Source organism: Sinohyriopsis cumingii, chromosome 4, assembly GCF_028554795.1.
Source record: "Sinohyriopsis cumingii isolate HCF-2022 chromosome 4, ASM2855479v2, whole genome shotgun sequence".
NCBI classification, from domain to species: Eukaryota; Metazoa; Mollusca; class Bivalvia; order Unionida; family Unionidae; genus Sinohyriopsis; species Sinohyriopsis cumingii.
This window is the reverse complement of record NC_142964.1, coordinates 15,235,641-15,253,678: the sequence shown is the minus strand read 5'-3', so window position 1 is coordinate 15,253,678 and position 18,038 is coordinate 15,235,641. Positions and strand designations below refer to the sequence as shown.

Here is an 18,038-nt window from a genome sequence, read left to right as displayed (position 1 = left end):
GTTGGTTTTTCTTCCTGGGGTTTACCCAGGTTCTTCCTCTAACAGTTCTACTGGCTGCCATGTATAGCCTATCATGTCTTGAAAAATGATGTTTTGCCCACAACAATAACAACTACAGCAGCAATATTCTACTTGTTTGGATCAAAATGCCATGGTACCTTGCTACTTACTGTACAAGCATATGTATTGACATGAATGAAAATGAATATTACTGATTATATTTCTTTTCAATTCATGACCACTCTGGTAGCCTAAGGGGTTAGAATGTTCACTTCAGATGTGAGAGGTTGCAGGTTCAAACCCTGGCCAAATCATACCAAAGACTTACAAAAATGGTACAAAGCTGCCTCGCTTGGCACTCAGCATTCAGAGGTTAGTGTTAGGATTTGTTGCCCTGGTATCAGGAATATGTGTCTGAGTGGGACATGAGGCTTCATGTCTGTGGCATGATGCCCCAGTGTTAGACATCACTATAAACTGCCACACTGCAGACATCATAGCGATATGACTGAAAAATTGTTAAAGTTATGTTAAAATCCAACACACACACACACTGTCTCTCTCTTTTCAATTCATGCTCATTGAATTTTTTTTATCATTCTTCAGCTTGTTTTAAAAATTTTATTTGACTTGAATATAAACATTGATATGAAAACATTTGTATGAACACAACCGTTTTGTATTTTGGTCAACTGTTAAAAAATCAGCTTCAGCATCATAATATTATCACTACATATTTGAACTGTTACCATAGTAACCAAGCTGTTGCTATAACATTCAACAAAATTCAGTGTTAAATTAAAATACTTATATTGTAAATGTTTAAGACATTTGAGTATATTAAGGAAAGATATAAACACAGCATATACAACAAAATATGTATTGACTTTAAATGTTCACTCATAAGAGAACTGATCGAAAGTGGGACTAATCTTCTCATTGTTTAATTAGTAGTTAATTGACATATGATATGAACAGGAATAATATTTGCTTTGGGAAATGAAGGACATGGACAGCAAAATCTGCATTTATCACTAAAATCTTGTAGAGTCATTACAATCTTGCAGGAGTTTTAATGTTCATCAAATCATGCGTTAAAATTGTAATCAAACAGTTTCAGTGTTCCTTGTCATTCATCTACTTGTCCTAATTTATATTTTCACATTTTATATTGCACATTCTTAGCATTATAGGTAGCCATCATATTTAAACAAAGAAATAAACAGATATGCCTTTCTATTGCATATGGATGGCCAGGGGGGTGTAATTGTTGGCTTTCTTATATTTCATTGTAACTTTAAATTCATGATCTGCTGCATCCACAAAACTTGAAAATTGGACCCCCATGAATTTAAAGTGTTTCACAGTATATTGGCATGGGCATCCATGCTTCTGCAATTGAATGTCATAAACCAGGCATTTGTTTAATCGTTCAATACCTTTTCTTTCAGATATCAGAAATTCTTGGTCTGACAGATTTCCCCATGACTTCTTCAAACGCTGGGTCCAGAATGTTCACAATATCTCCATCAGATGTCATTGCCTTGGACTGACACTTTTCTAGGACAATAAGATGGTTATTTAAGAAGTCACAGACAATATATGTCTTTTTCATGATGTGTATTGGAGGCAGACAATATATGTCTTTTTCATGATGTGTATTGGAGGCAGACAGTGTGTCTTTTTCATGATGTGTATTGGAGGCAGACAATGCTTCTTTTTCATGATGTGTATTGGAGGCAGACAATGCTTCTTTTTCATGATGTGTATTGGAGGCAGACAATATATGTCTTTTTCATGATGTGTATTGGAGGCAGACAATATATGTCTTTTTCATGATGTGTATTGGAGGCAGACAGTGTGTCTTTTTCATGATGTGTATTGGAGGCAGACAATATATGTCTTTTTCATGATGTGTATTGGAGGCAGACAGTGTGTCTTTTTCATGATGTGTATTGGAGGCAGACAATGCTTCTTTTTCATGATGTGTATTGGAGGCAGACAATGCATCTTTTTCATGATGTGTATTGGAGGCAGACAATGTGTCTTTTTCATGATGTGTATTGGAGGCAGACAATGTGTCTTTTTCATGATGTGTATTGGAGGCAGACAATATATGTCTTTTTCATTATGTATATTGGAGGCATGTATTTCACCAGAATCATCTCTTACAGTCCCTAAAAATGAAGGAACAAAAACAGATTCCTGATAGGCAGCTTTGAGGAGGCAGCCTATAAGTGATTTCTCCAGGATTTTCACACAGAGCGAGAATTCTTACCCTGCTATTTGGTGGGGTGGGGTGGGGTGATTTTCATCTCTCTGACTTGTTGAACTTGCTGACACTCAGGAGGCCAATCTTGGTCAAGCTTGGAATATGGCCTATATGATTATTATCTTAAACATGTTTGATAATGAGCATGATCTATTAGTGAACGATATTGCTTCTGATTGACTGGGTTTGTTACCACTCTGGTGGCGATTTTTCTATTCAGGTCTTGATCAAACTGGGAATATAGGCTTATATCATTTAGATCGTTGATGAGTTTGATAATGTGTGAGATCCAAGCATATTAATGAGATGATGTTACATGTGATTTTTTTTTTTTCATTCTGGAAGTCATTTTTTGTAGCAGATTTTGATTCAACTTTGAACACGAGTCTTCATTTCATGATCCCAGATAAAATTTGATAATGATTAACATCCATATCAATGAGGAGACCTTTCATGTTGTTGACTGAACTCGTCAACAGTCAAACAGTTCTGTTTAGGATCATTTGATTGGATGGTTGGGTTTTATTGGTACTTTAAATACAGTTTTATAATCAAATTTTGATCAGCATTATACCATGAAGATGTTGGATGAATTTGCTTATCATCAATATTTACACATGTTTATGAGGTAATCTTGTATCTGAGCCAGATTGGCTACTGTGGTATGCCCATAATGCACTTGTCTTGGCAGAATATAACCTTCAAGCTGTTGTTGTGCCATAAAAGACCAAAACAAACCATAGGTTGAGCTTGTTACCACTCAGGAAAGCGAATTTAGATTGGTTTCTTTCAGACCTGGAAATTGGTTGGGTTTTTTTCATTTAGGTCTTTCACGGGTTCTAATAAGTTAGTTAGATCTGCCCATATTACTGAGGTGATCTTTCATCTGATTGGGTGAACTTGTTCTCTAGAGACATTATTTCTCATCCAATTTTGATCAAGCTTGGCAAATGCTATGCAAATTATGACTTTATATTGAAAAATATATTTTTTCAGACTAGTAAACAAGAGGCAAGATCAACATAATGCCTTTGTCATTTAAAAGATACTAAAATCAACATGATATTAAGGATGGGAGAAAGTTTACATAGGATTATTGTCCCTGCAGTTCACGGAAGTCTGCTTAGTGAAATGGACAACTTTTAAGATATGTAAATCTGGTGAGCAATTCCAAGCCACTTGGGCCTCTTGTTAATGAACAGAGGTATAACATATAACTGTTTATCCCCATTGTGTGCTCAGTGCTAGTGATAAGGTATTATGACAATGGCAATATGTCACATGAATTAGAACTGCATGTAATAATAGGGACATAGTTATCAAATAGACAAGACCATTTCCACTATTTACAACTTTACCAAGTACAGCTTTTAAAATGCTTTTAAAAACTACATAATTAATGAAAGTGTCTCATTGCTCAGATGCTCAGTGTTAAGTAAGTGCTTGATTTTGGCATGTGATCTACAAATCAAGCATTTACATGGAGAGTATGATCTTTTTGTATTAAGAAAGGTTACAGATTTTGTTAGAGTCACATCAAATCATATGTGCACAATTTGTATGCAGTCACTCAAATTAAAGGAGGGGTGGGATTCATTAAATATAATGGATTTGTGCAATCACCTGTCCTGGAGAAAAAACATAGTTATTTTGGAAACATCTCTTATTCATATTAATAGTCGTTGCATTCACCTTTAAAAATAAGCTGAGGTAAATCATTAGGCATGGAGCATTTTTTTGCTGACTTTAATAATCAGTTTGATATATTATCTATGAAACTGATCCAAGTCTAGTCCATAATGAATATGTTAGGTAGGTTAACAGGTTCTTTTCACTTTAACCTGGTCAAAATGTATAAAGAATGTGAAACTACACACACCTTTGTGGATTTTGTCAGATATGTATTGACGTTACACCTCTGTTTAGCCAGAGTATACTGTGTCAGACTTGCTATGATTTGACCAGAAGTCTTACTGAACTGATCATTAAATTACCGATTTACTGAATAATAGCTGAAATTTTGAAAATATTATTATTGCAGTCAAATCCAGAAACTGGCTTGTCTTTATTTGATCCAGATCTGGATTTCATGTTAGATTCAGTGGTTGCTTTAAACTGCTAATATTTTTTATGTAAAATATCTGCATGGTGAAGCTGGTGCTTATAGCATTGTCTAGAAATGGCATCAGATGAACAAAAAACACTTTCAGGACAAAAGATAAAGTAAAACAGCATAGAAGTTAAAAAAGGAATATTCACATTTTTTGGGAAAAAGCAGGAAAAGCAACAGTTACATTTTTTGAACATCATATATTGAATCGAGTATGCCTCGTGGCAGGAGAGATGATTGCAATAGCCACTTGAAACTGAAAATAAAATTAAAAAAGACCTTAAGATAATGTCATTTTGAGAGATCTAGCAAGAAGCCTTTGAACTCCATTGGGTTAGGGATGGCAATCTCTGAACTCTTATTGAGGTAATTAAGGTTGAAGTGTACATTACAACTCCTTTTTGTTTAACATAATGTTTGCCTTCACTTTGTTAGTCTCAGCTCACGCTTTGCAGCTTTATAAGTGCATGTTTCCAGGTTGACAATAGCAGTACTTGTCATTTTGTTACATCTTACTCAAATATGGTCTAATTTGTGGAAAAATTTGACCATCTGAAGTGTTCCTAAGTTCTGCAGGTGTTCTGAGTGAATAAGACTAAATTGACCACTAATACCCTGACCGAAGTGTTCACATTATTTGAGCTTACATTTTGGATGTTCTTGGAGACAATTTTTAAGTAATCTCATTTATCTGGTTATTGTTAATGTTGATTGTGAATCACATTTCTTCAATTATTTCGTTATTTCATACAGAGTTCATACAGTTTATTTTTCGCCCTGTATCTGATAATTATAGTTATGTTTGCTTTTTGTTTGCCTGCCTCAAACTCTTGTAGGTAACTTTATTTTGTAGTTGTTTCAAGCACCGATACCCGTACGGCTTGTATTTTTTAATTGCTATGGTTTTGTCAGCCTTCTTGCTATCTTTTGAAGTTCAGGGCCAGGTCAGAGGAGCAATATAACCAAAAAATGTTACATTGTTGTCAAAGTAGATGGCTGCAATATTCAAAAGGTTTAAAAGTCAAAGGTTTCAACTGCTGGCAGCTAATGAGAATACTATGTTGTACTCCCTTTTATGAGAAATAAATACAGGTGTATTATTCTTTCAGGAAATTTGGTTTACATGAAAATAGAAATGAGAGTAGTTGATTCATTAATTTACAACTTAAGTTTTGGAATTGTTCATCTTGAGAAAGTCTTGTTATTCTGCTATTCAGTTTTCATGTAAAAAATGTTTGGTAAAAGTGCTCCAACAGGCAGCAAAATTTGAGACGTACAGCAATAATAAGGTATCACACTTTTTAAAAAGATGTTATTTTTAATGAAGATGTATTGTCTTGTATAAATTTAAATGAATTTTTTTTGTCTTCACCACTTTGGCAGAGGTGAAATGTAGGTATCCATACTTTTACCATAAGGGTCAAAGACCCATTTCTGTTAGGTGAAAACATTTGACTTAATTAAGAAACAGTGGGTATTTGTTATAATAAATGCTGGTAGATAGTGAGTGAACACTAAAGGTAAATGAGTGACAGATCTGGAATGGAAACTTCATGGTTCAACTCACTTTAGGTTAATCAGATATTCAGACATGTTAATGTTTTTATGAGTTACTTGTGCACATCATAAAATTTTTTTACAATAAGGTAGGTGTCCAAGGAAAATGTGTTACAGTGTAGACAACAAAGTTAAGGGGGCAGAACTGTCCAAGCATACAAGATTATCTGCTTTTTAAACACTTCTACTGAATTATACTCTCCAATTTTCTTCAGTCCCTTTGCAGTGTTGTTCCCTCCCATATTTTGTGTGTCTGTGTGTGTGTGGGTCTTTGGTACAGCACTGACATGGAATTCATAGGGCTAAAGCAACTCCAATTAGATCAGTGAATAAAAGAACTTTGAAGTCTCAAGGCAAAAGCCTAAAGCATAAAAGGAATGAAGTATTGACAGTAGGAAATGAATTTATTGTCCTAGATCTCAAACCATGCAAGGAATTGCTGTAATGCTTGGATTATGGATAGGTCACTGGACAGTCTTTCAGGTTAATCTTTTACTGTATGATAATAAGTGTCAGACTCTGGAAGGGAGACAACTATCATACATAGACTGTAGAATGATTTAAGTTCTGCCTTTTTATAACATGTACCAGTATTCGCCCTTGGGTTCACAGGCTGCTTGGTCAAGATAAATAGAAAATCATGGTAAAGTTTTTTTCCTGTATGGTCAGACATATCAAACTGGGGGAAGAATCTTGCTTAGACTGTAAAATCAGGAGGTTATGCCCTAAAATAACCCTGCCTCTCCAGCTGACCGACAGTGAAGGCAGGATCATTTGACAAGTAAAACGTACCTGTTTTAGAGTAGCAGGTGAGATATGATTCTCTGTGTAATATCCTTTTCTAAATAACACAGAACATTTAAGAATATAAAATAGGAGCAGATATATTACATGTTATTCAGTGTGATTTAAGTTTGTCATTGACAGTGTCTGGTTTGACCTTGACTTTTGTTTAAACCTCAGTACATGTTATTCAGTGTGATTTAAGTTTGTCATTGACAGTGTCTGGTTTGACCTTGACTTTTGTTCAAACCTCAGTACATGTTATTCAGTCAAAGATCATACAGATTTTTGGAATCATATTTGATATCACTTTGTTCATTAAAACATAATCAAGTCAAAGATAAATAATTGCTTTTGTATATAGAGGGACATTTGAAACCTGTATATTCTCACATTGTACTATTGTGTTATTTATTTGAATCATTATAAGAACTATAAAATTGAGCTGACAAAATATGGAACTTAGTAATCTCAGGGGAAAATGTGAATGTGTATTCTCAAGAGGAATTAAGCTGAAGAATAACTGTTTTTGTGCATTATGTAAACATCTTAGAAAATACTTGTAATTTTGAATATATTTATATAGATTCAGGCAACAGTTAAACAGCACATTCCATAAATAATTGCATATCCATATTTTTTGGTGATGTCATCACTGGCATTCATGCAATCAAAAATTGCCTTCTGACTCATTTTCGAGGTGATTTTTTTTTTATCCCAATAGACCTTTGACTTTGATAGTGAACAAAATCTTTCTTGCCTGCCAATTTTGTTTTAAAACTGAATATTTATTCTTAGTGAGATGTTGACATTTATTTTCAGGATTAATTTTCAGAAATTATATGTTGCTGACATTTGAGAATTTTAAATCAAGCTGGAAGGTAAAGACATGAATAAACCAAATGTTTTCACCAAGCCCATATGCTAAAATTATGGATAATGTATGCCCAACTGCATTAACTTTGATCTGCTGTTACATAATGCAACAGCTAATCTGGGTTTGCTGTTTGTTTGAGACTTTAGTTTAAGAAACTATCAAATATCCTGGTATTCCAACTCCTTTTCGATGACAAATCAGTGTGTACACTGTTTGCAGTCTGATGGATTCTATATATAATGTCACTTTATCTGACATTTCATTATGGCAGTAATTTGAATTGGTCAGACTTTCTATGATATATGCCAGTTTTAAGTGCTTCATCAGTTTTGTATAAAAGTGATCTGTGTGCCGTCTTCTTGAAAAGATCCAGATTACTCGTGCTTGCCAAATAGGGTAACATGACAATGTCTAGCTGAACAGTGCACTTTTAAAGAAATGGTGTGCAGCAACTATTTTCAGACAAAAATATAAAGCTGTTGCACCAGATTTTTATATATAATGTCTTTGTAAAACTAAAAAAAAGGCTTACAGTTTTACAAAAGCAGTTTGAAGCCCAGCTTTGTAGTTCTTACACCTGTCATAAATTATGTGGTGTTTAACTGTTGTGAATGCATATGGCTCATTTTGCTCATGAATCCAAGTGAGTATATTCATATATTTATGTGAAAATATGCCCATTAACACGTTTATGATCTGATTGAGATGGGTCTAGTTGTTAGCTAACATGTTGCATGTACTAATGTCAAGAATAGTAACAGTAAGAGTTGCCTGCCCTATCTTGCCCTATGCATAAAGTACTTAGAGTGTGTTCATTAAGGCTTGTGCTAGAAAGCATCATGCAGGCGAAAGGTTAACATTGTTACTGTGTAGGCTGCTGGTGAATGGTACAAGGTGACAATAAGTAGCAGTCAGAAAAGGTAGCTCACCAAAGGAATGCATGAAAATTTTGTTAAAATCGCAGATCATGCTAGCCGAGATGTGTATAGTGAGGCTGATAGACCCTAGATAATGTGGTTATTGTATCTTTGATTGTCATGCACTTGATGTGTATTCTGACCTTTTTCACTGGGGAACTCGACAATATGGATTTTATATCCACTTGTTACGGGCAAGTATTATTTGTATATATATTTTTGATAGCACAATTTATAAATATGAAGATTCGGTGCTATGGCAACTCAATGTAAGAATTTGTTAATGATGCTGAAAATTCCCATGAGAAAGCTGGCAATTCAGTAGGGACATTTGCATCGCTTTCAGAAAGCCTTAATGAACAGAGACCTAAATTGGGATAAATCCAAGGTTAAATCACAAACAAAAATATCCACTTAGTCCCAACAATGATCCCAGGAATGCATTCACACCAACATTGACGTTGATTTGGCTGTTTAAGATTTCTACATGAAACACCAATAACTAATGGTGTCAGTGAGTTCTGGAATTGGCACTACGGCAACTTAGGTGTTAATTTTGTTCATGGCCTATTACATACACTTTATATGCATACAAAACTTTTTGTTATCTAGGATACATTTAACTTCCATTGGTCACTTTGTTTATAATGGGATGGTGGTTTTTTAAATCATACTACTTGTTAACATCTAGCACATGTACAGTTAATAAATCAACTGCAGGTTTGTGGAGTATAATTACAGAGTTCATCTGCACCATGAAATCTTTACTTTCAAACAAAAACAACACAAAAATCAATAGAATAGATGCTACTTTCTCAATCTCTAATCTTTTTATGTTGGTTCGTTAATAGGTGCATGTTTTAATTCAGTTATATTTCATTTCTTCATTAAGTTAGGAAATATTTAAGACCACCTATCTCATCAGCATTTGTACATATTATATCAGCATTCATTTTATTTATTTGTAATTTATTTTTAAACTTATTTGTTGTACCCAGTCCGTATATTTCAGTAATTATTGCTTATTGCTTGTAATTACATTCAAGTTGATTTATTTACAGAACAAGAGTACAACAATGGAGTTTATATTTCACCAGTTAAATATTTTCAGTGCCCGACAATATTTAGTTTGTTTTTTTGTTACATTTGGGCAGGGGAGTAACTATTCACAGGATTCATGATGCGAGTGATGTGTATTACATATGGGAACTATGGGGTATTTGCATGTTGCGAATGATGTGTATTACATATGGGAACTACGGGGTATTTGCATGTGGTGTAACTGATTGACATTCTTGATTTTCTGTGAAAATACTTTTCAGATTTGGTTCATCTATATGTTAGAAAATGAAACAGTATTTTGAGTAAAATAAATAAATACCAGGAGTTAATGAATTATGTGTCTGTTATTTTTTTCCCTTTCATTTATTTTCCATCGCTTGCCTTCAAAAATTATTTTCATCTTACTCTAAAGCCAAGCATTATACAGTAATGATAAAATTGTAGAATTTGACATGCTTATAAGGGCCTCAACTTTTCTGTACCTGATACTTTAAATGTGAAGAAAGAAAGAAAGAATTGGTGCTGAAATTATTTCTTTGCTAGCTGTAAGGAATTTTTCTCATGATACAATTCTTCTTGACCAGGTTGTAAGTTCTCTGATTCCCTATAATAATTTTTTTGCCCGTAATAAAAAGAAGTAGTGTGATAATGAAGGTTTTAGATTTGGTATTGATGTAGGTCAGCTCCTTCTGTACCCCATGATGTTTTAGTGAACAAATTGTATACATGCAAACATGTGGATTGTGAAAGTACACATGGAAGAGGATAGTCATTTGGGATAAAAGATTGTTGATCGATATCAGTAACCAAGACAACCACCATTTCAACTCTATTGGTACTATGTCTACACATCTTTGAGATTTTGACATGATGAATACAACATATAAGTACAGACGTACAGTAGTACTTTTTTTTTTGGTGTTTACATACTCTTTTTTTTTTTTGTTGATATTTATATACTTTTTTGTTGTAAAAGGAAATTGCTTGACTTTTACTGTTTGTAAATCCACTACAACTCAGTTTTGTGTCCAAGTTGGTGGTGGTTTTTTTATTTCCCCCCACACCATTTCAAACTCGGTCATGCTAATTATTTTATACTCGGTTGCCACCTAGGACAGTTTATAATTGGACTGAGGATACTTTGTGCTGCTGTGAGAAGTTTGGAATGTAATTGTATCAAAAATATTTTAACAGCACCACCTGCAATACCATTTTATATTGATAGAGCCAGGAGAACATATTCTGATTGGTGTCCCTATAATAGTTGTGATTCACGCCACACCTGTACTGATTTCATTCCTGGCAGCTAATGTTGATACTGATGGTTGTTGCTGTGACAATTTCACAAATTGTATTGTTGACAAGATATTTTCACATTGGTAACATTGAGAGTCTATCATAGTTCTTCTGTTAATAATATGATCGCATGGTAAAATTGCTTCACAGGCCAAGCTTGATCAGGTATAATATGCACACACATCTTCTAACCAATTTTCCCCCTTTATATTAACTGAAACAACTGTCATACAATTATACAAAATTTCTGTATGAGGAATATTTTTGCCTCTGGTGATTTTACATTCGGAGGCCTTAAAAAACAAACCAATTATGCCACTTAATAAATTTCTGAAATGATTGTTATTGTTATTGCCCAAAAACTTAACACAGACAAGTGTGTCCTTGTTAAATAACAGTTGGGATTTTTTTTGCCTTGAATCAATGTTGGTTTTTGATATTTGTTAGAAAATTTAACCAGAGTGGATTCAGCAGTGAGTTCTACTTCCTCATATAAATAGGCCTGGAGCATTTTCATTCCTGGTGTTGCAGTCAACAGATGAGCATTATCACATGCTATTGCAGTGATTCCAGTGATGACCCTGAACAAAATTGTATTTCAGGTATATGAGGATTTTAAAACTTGTCATAGAGATATGCGTTGAGAAATGGAACAAAATCACTTTCAACGTTGGCAGCACTGGTCAACTGTTCCAAAAGTTTGTCAGCAAATATTGCAACCTCATCACCATGGTTAGGATCCATTACCTATATATAATGATAAATCTAATCTTAAACACAAACACAGAAGATGCTTCATTACCCATCCGGATAAATATTGAGTCTTTCAAACTGAATTTCATTCCTAGCAGCTAATGCTGATATTTTATGTGTAAAATTCGGCAATGATCTTTTATTGATATGTGTTACAAATTCAAGGCCAATATGCCGCTTAAAATTTTTCAACATTCCCATTTTACCTCAACCCACCCCACCCCTTTATGTCCAGTTATGATAAACAAGTATGAGCCAGATCTTTAAGGTCTGATATTTAGGTTTATCAAAACCATTTTCAAGAAAATAGAAAACAATCGACTGTTTGCTAAAGTTAAGACATCAGTTTGTTCCTATCTATATTTGATTAGTATTCCTTGTAACATATATTTGAGACTTTTATGATCAGTTATAATATTACAAATCAGTTCATAGTGTTCATGAACAGCTCAGCGTTGCTGTCCATACTCTGTTATAAAGTGTCAGATCAGAAAGGACCGGTACAAAAAAGGCCCAGGTTAAATAAAAGTTCGGTCCAGAAAGGCCAGTAAAAGGTCAAAAAGGATCAGGACAGAAAAGACTCAGGACAAAAAGGACTGTTCAAAAGAGTGTTCAATAATAATAATAATAATGAAGAAGAATAAAAAGTACACAGTTATACTTTCATGGCAGCTTTTCTACAATACCCATATATATTAACTTCTTAGTCAATGGCATTATTTACATATATTGCTAAACATTAAGCTGCAAAATATGAAGCAAAATGTCTTTTTATATTTTCTGTCTGTATAATTCAAATTAAAAAATCTTGCAAATTCTTGGGTCTTCTAAAAGCAGCTATTAGTTTATTTTTTAAAGTGTTTTTACGCTGTTTTTATTTGATAAATTTAGGAGACTCCAATATTAATTATAATGCCTATATTATATAATGAAGGATTATATTGTATTGTGAAAGGAATTATATTTTTCTCTGTTGTACATTTTGCTGTGTTTAAAGCCTCATGTTGAGTAAGATTACAGGCTTGTTCAGTACAGAATCAATTATATGTGTAGGACAATTTCTATTTTGGAACTATGTTTTTAGTTCATTCAATGAATTTTGTAATTAACACTCATCTGAAATTATGTGTCTGTATCTTTTGGCTATATGGTATTCCGTTTTTACATGACATGGGATGACATGAAGAATATTCTACATATTGGTGGATATTAGTTTCCTTCACATGAATATTTGTAGAGATAGTATTAACAATATTTTTTATTACATTTATCGCATACTAGATGCAGTATAAGTAAATTTAATGATTGGGTGAAAATGATTTAGGTGATCAATACATTTTTTCAGTTCTTCTGATGAATGGTTCCAGAACATAAAGATGTCATCTAAAAATCTAAAACAAACAGATGGATTAAAACTTTTTGTTTTGAAGAAAATCTTTTTCTATTTTTCTTGCACAATATCAAATAATGACTTCTCATGCAGTTTTTCTGATAATATTCACCAATTAACTTTGTTGCTGCTCCAAGATTATTCCTAAGTTGCTTCTTTCAAAACAATATGCACAACAAATCTGTTCATTTTTTACCATTTATATATAATGCTGTAATTGTTGAATACTTTTTTTTTACCAGTTATACATAAATAAAGAGAAAATTGTATCCAGAGAAAAATAAACACAAACTCTGTTAAGGAGAAAATTATATAGAGTGAATGCCGATCAATAATCATATCTCTGCAGTTGCACTGAAAGCATAGCGACGGTCAGTAATGTAGGTATCACTGAAAAATTTGGTTGTGTTTGTAATACAATATTGGATGGCTTTTTATAACACATGAGCGTTGATTCAGATCATGATCTTTGTAAATAATCTCAAAAAGGTTTATATATGGTAGTGTTATTATTGCATTTTTGGTGGTTACAGATAAAGATCAACACTCTTTTGCCCCAAGTGTCTATCCTCTTGCATGGATACCTGTTGGTAACTTTCACAAGCCCTGGGCTTCTACTAAAGGAGATCTTAAAACATTGGTTTCCCTTATTTTGAACGGTATGTGTGTGTATATATATATATATATATATATATATATATATATATATATAGTGTATTGTAATTAGCACGATTATGATCCATCTACACAATACATCCAAAATGGGAAAGATCCACCCTAACAAGCACTCATACTTAAAATCTAATATACATGCATTTGCAGACTAATGTACAGGGAAAGGTGTATATTCTGGTATTGTAACCAATGCTCATTCTTATAAACCAATATCCATCTTTGCAAACCAATATCTAGAGAGCAAAGTGTATTATATCATAAAATGATAGACATGGACTTGCAATCTGAAACCCACCCTTACAAAATGGTGCAAATGTGGTATGATATGGCATTGTATGATGACCAATATGTATTTTCATACAAACTAATTTCCTGGCAAAGTGAGTATGGTATGATAACTAACACACATACTTATAATCTGACACTTATCCTTACTAACCAGTTCTCTTTGAGAAAAAGGGAGTATAATATTTTATGATGACTAACACCAGACTCACAATCCAACACCCACAGTAGCAAGATAATGTATAGGGGACAAGGGGTTGTTGTTGTTGTAAGGTTAAACACCAATTTTCAGCACAAGATAGGCTACACATGGCGGCCAGAATAAATGGTGGAGGAAGAACCCGGAAAAACCCATGAAAGAATCGCTGACTCAAGAGAAGCTACTGGCAAGTTTTTCTCGCATACCCACATTGTCCTAATGCGAGACTTGAACCCACGCAAACAGAGTTGAGATGGCAATGATCCGTAACATTGAGCGCTTTAGACCACTTGAGGCCCCGGGACAAGGGTATGATATTATATGGTGACTACTGCATATACCTATAACAAACACCTGCACTTACAAACTAATGGTTAGAGAAAGGGGATGGGGTATGCGGTGGTTTAGTGTGATGATTAACACTTGTCCTTGTAAACACTTGTACATTATAGTGTATAATGTGTTTGTAATATATAATGTCACTTAAGGCCTAATCAATTTATATGATCTGAAAACACAACCATAGATATACATACACTTTCTCTGTTCTTTCATGTTCCAGTGAGGAATAATTATTGTCTAGAATTATATAAATAGACAAATACATGTATGTATCATCTATCTTAATTTAGTAAAAGCTTTAAGAAGAACATAAAATCCCATTTGTTATTACAAATTAATACACTCCAACAAACCAATATATATGGTGATCACATTAGACATTCCACAACAATCAGTAAACCGCATTTGCTATTTGAAACTCTACTCATATATTTTATTACTGAATAATATAAAAAGGACATTTAAGCTGAGAATAAACAATTACTTATATGGTAAAACGGTACCAATTCTACAATCCCAGGTTGGCTGAGCTTAAGGTGTACACTAAACAATAAAACTAGCTGTGATTGACACATCATGTAAGCTATGTAGTTTCTGTCAGGCTTAAAAAATGTTGAGATAATGTTAATTCATATCTAAATCATATTTTGTATGTTTTTATGATTTGTTAAATGTGATGTACATCACTAAAAATGCATCTATTGTAACTGGGTAATTCTTACTCCTGTTTAGTTCCAGCAGAGTTATCTCTCTTAAATGCAATGGAATATCTAGTTCTGTCCTCGTCAAATTGATAGTCATTGTTCTCCATGACAGTGTGAGGCATGCATGCCAAGGTAGAATAGAAATTATATGTAATTCACAAAACATTGGCATTGAGTCAATGGAAAACAATTGGTTCCATGATACCATAAGCCTGCATGTTGCAGTAACAATGTTGGTTTTTTTTTTTGGGGGGGGGCGAGGTCTGCACATTTACTTATTTCTAATATTTGTTTTGATTTTCTTTATTATTTAGTATACATGTATTGTAATAGTTTGGTTCTTTAACTATTGCTATAATTCATATCCTGGCCAAATATGGATGACATCAGTTTAACTATCTATCATTCAATTGTTCTAAAGATAGAACAATATCTAAAGACAGTAACATGACGTTGCTTCTAAAAATAGCATAGGAATTTCAAGGGTTTTTCCAAGTTCTAAAAATAGTAACATAACGTCACTTCAACAAACAACTGAAATTTTCAGCAGGGTTGCAGAGAAGAAGACAATCATGGTTTGTTTTTGTGGGTTTTTTAACAGTATTTTTAAAAATTGATATTATTAACTCATTCACAAGAATTCTGTAGACTGAAAACCAAGGCAAATTATTTATAACTTTACAAAAAAAATGTATATTTGAGTAAGTCAGTTGATTGACAACTTGGGTAATCCATTTTCACTTACTGCTAAAATATTCACTGTTCCGATATTATCATCTAACGTGAACAATGTTTATTAGACTAAGAGGAGTGGGTGCTATCATTAGTATTCCATCAATGACAGAAACTACAGTCTATGATCAGTATGGTGCGCTTGAAGGAATTATGTTTATAAAGTTTATAAGTTTATTTCATAGCCAATGCACGAATTTTACATTGGCAAGTAGTGTGTGATCCAATTCAAACAGTACCTCTGCACGTCCGCTGTATTCCTCCTTGCCTAGAAAAGACTATTCGCACGGCCGCCGCGTACCTCACCTGAGAAGACTATTCGCACCTTCGTTAGAAAAATGAATTTAGATTGAATCTCGTGGATGAAAAAAAAATACATTCTTGATGAACATTTTCCATTATAAACTCGGCACAAACCGAATTTCATTTTCTTTTATGCTCAAACATGCGGGATCTAAGTTAACGTGGTTTAAGAGTTAGAAATGAGCATATTTCTTATAGGTTACCGTTTATGTTCTGTAGTGTACATTCGTGCAGTAAATCTGAAAAACATAATTTTTACTTAATTAAAGATTTTTTTAAAAAAACAAACTAAAAAAAATAAAGCATACAATGGGATTTGATTCTGGGTGTTTTGAGTAATAAACCGACATTATTCCCATTCGACTACAATGAATAACATCATAAAATATTTCTTTGCGTTTATAATAGTTGTCAATTGAAAACAAAATTCTGGACTGTTACAGTAAAATTGAATTATGAATTTTTTATCTTTGGGAAAACCACTAATTCAGAGAATAGCCTCTAATTGTTTGTACACTGTATCTTACTTATAATCTCGACTGATATGGACGCCAGTCGTATAGCGATTATTTATGTCGAACGACAGCCGTGTGAATAGTCTTTGTAAAATGTATTTTGGACTTATCCCTGATGCACTGACAGCTTGCCTTCCGTGTCTTTTTTTTAAGAATATAATTTTACAACAATATTTTTAAACCCTACTGGGGCACACGGCCGCCGTGCGAATAGACACTTCCTGATACCGCCATATTGGATTCTCTGTTAAATACTGACGTCATTTCCATGCTGAAAATAGCACATAACTTGGACGATTTAAAGCGCAGAAGGTTCGTACAAATAGCAGTGAAAGATAACTTGGAAGGGTTTGCTTACTTGAATTAGAGACAGTTGTAACTATCTATGCGCCATAAACGTCTCAGCTTAAATGGCTTTGACTTACAGAGATGGGCTTTCCCCCATTGATTTCAGTTGGTACCGAAACAAAAATATCAAGTGATATGTCTTACTTGTAGGACTACATGGGTACTTGCCAAATAGACACCAGTTATCTAAGAAAACCAGTGTGCATTGTAGTATGTTCCAGGGTGCAGTTAAGAATCACATGTATAAACACTACAGTACAAATATTCGGGTAGTTTTGGAACGAGTAGTGCTGGATGTTACCCAGAAACAGACGATTCCGGAGTGTTGCTGCAGCAACCCATAATGCTCTTCACAATAGACAGAGACATTGTTTTGTTTTGTTTTATGTATTTCGAGTCTGCATTGCATTATACCTTATAAAAAAAAGTTGGCAGGTTTGTGTTTTTTTTTTTTTTATAAACTGTAAACAACAATATAAAATTTTACTTATGCAATCAGACATAAATGTAATCATACATTATTTTATGTTATATGAAAAAATTATATTTATATTCCAAAACCTCCCCTCCTCCCCATTTAGGATCTAATAATACAGGAAGAAAATTTTGTATGAATATATATTACTCTCTGCATTTCCATGCAGTGTTAAAATACACAAGAGATAGTCCCAGCCCCTTCCCATTATAATTTCTGTTTAAAAGTTAAAAGTTAAATCTATCTAAAACCATGTGCAAGTTACACAAGTGAACATCTAGGGTGACCAAAAGCTTCAAACTTATTTACAAGACTAGGAAGTAAAACACTGAACATGCAGCCAATTTAGGTTGCAGCAGGAACTTGTTTACATATGTTTACATGTGCAGTATTTACACAGTAAGCTCCCAGACCAGATCTTCAAGAGCAATTTTAAATTGCTG

The 18,038-nt window shown here is 33.5% G+C and overlaps 2 protein-coding genes across 13 annotated transcripts in view; both read left to right on the top strand.

Moving 5' to 3' along the window:
• Window positions 1-9,911, top strand: part of LOC149800657 (E3 SUMO-protein ligase PIAS2-like) — a 102,329-nt gene extending 92,418 nt beyond the window's left edge. For all 7 annotated transcript variants that reach the window (XM_089954692.1, XM_089954691.1, XM_089954693.1 and 4 more), the window contains one exon: window positions 1,452-9,911. In XM_089954692.1, the coding sequence (XP_089810818.1) occupies window positions 1,452-1,553 (102 nt within the window). In that variant the 3' untranslated portion in view covers window positions 1,554-9,911. The remainder of the gene's footprint in view (window positions 1-1,451) is intronic.
• Window positions 9,912-15,738: 5,827 nt separating this feature from the next.
• The window catches only part of LOC149800656 (uncharacterized), a 75,264-nt gene continuing 72,964 nt past the window's right edge, over window positions 15,739-18,038 (top strand). For 2 of the 6 annotated variants that reach the window (XM_089954688.1, XM_089954687.1), the window contains exon 1: window positions 16,932-17,084. The gene's annotated coding sequence lies outside the window, so the exon portion shown is untranslated. Of the gene's footprint in view, window positions 15,798-16,931; window positions 17,085-17,203; window positions 17,226-17,288; window positions 17,556-18,038 lie in introns of those variants that run through there. The other 4 variants (XM_089954684.1, XM_089954682.1, XM_089954686.1 and 1 more) reach the window with 4 other exon arrangements.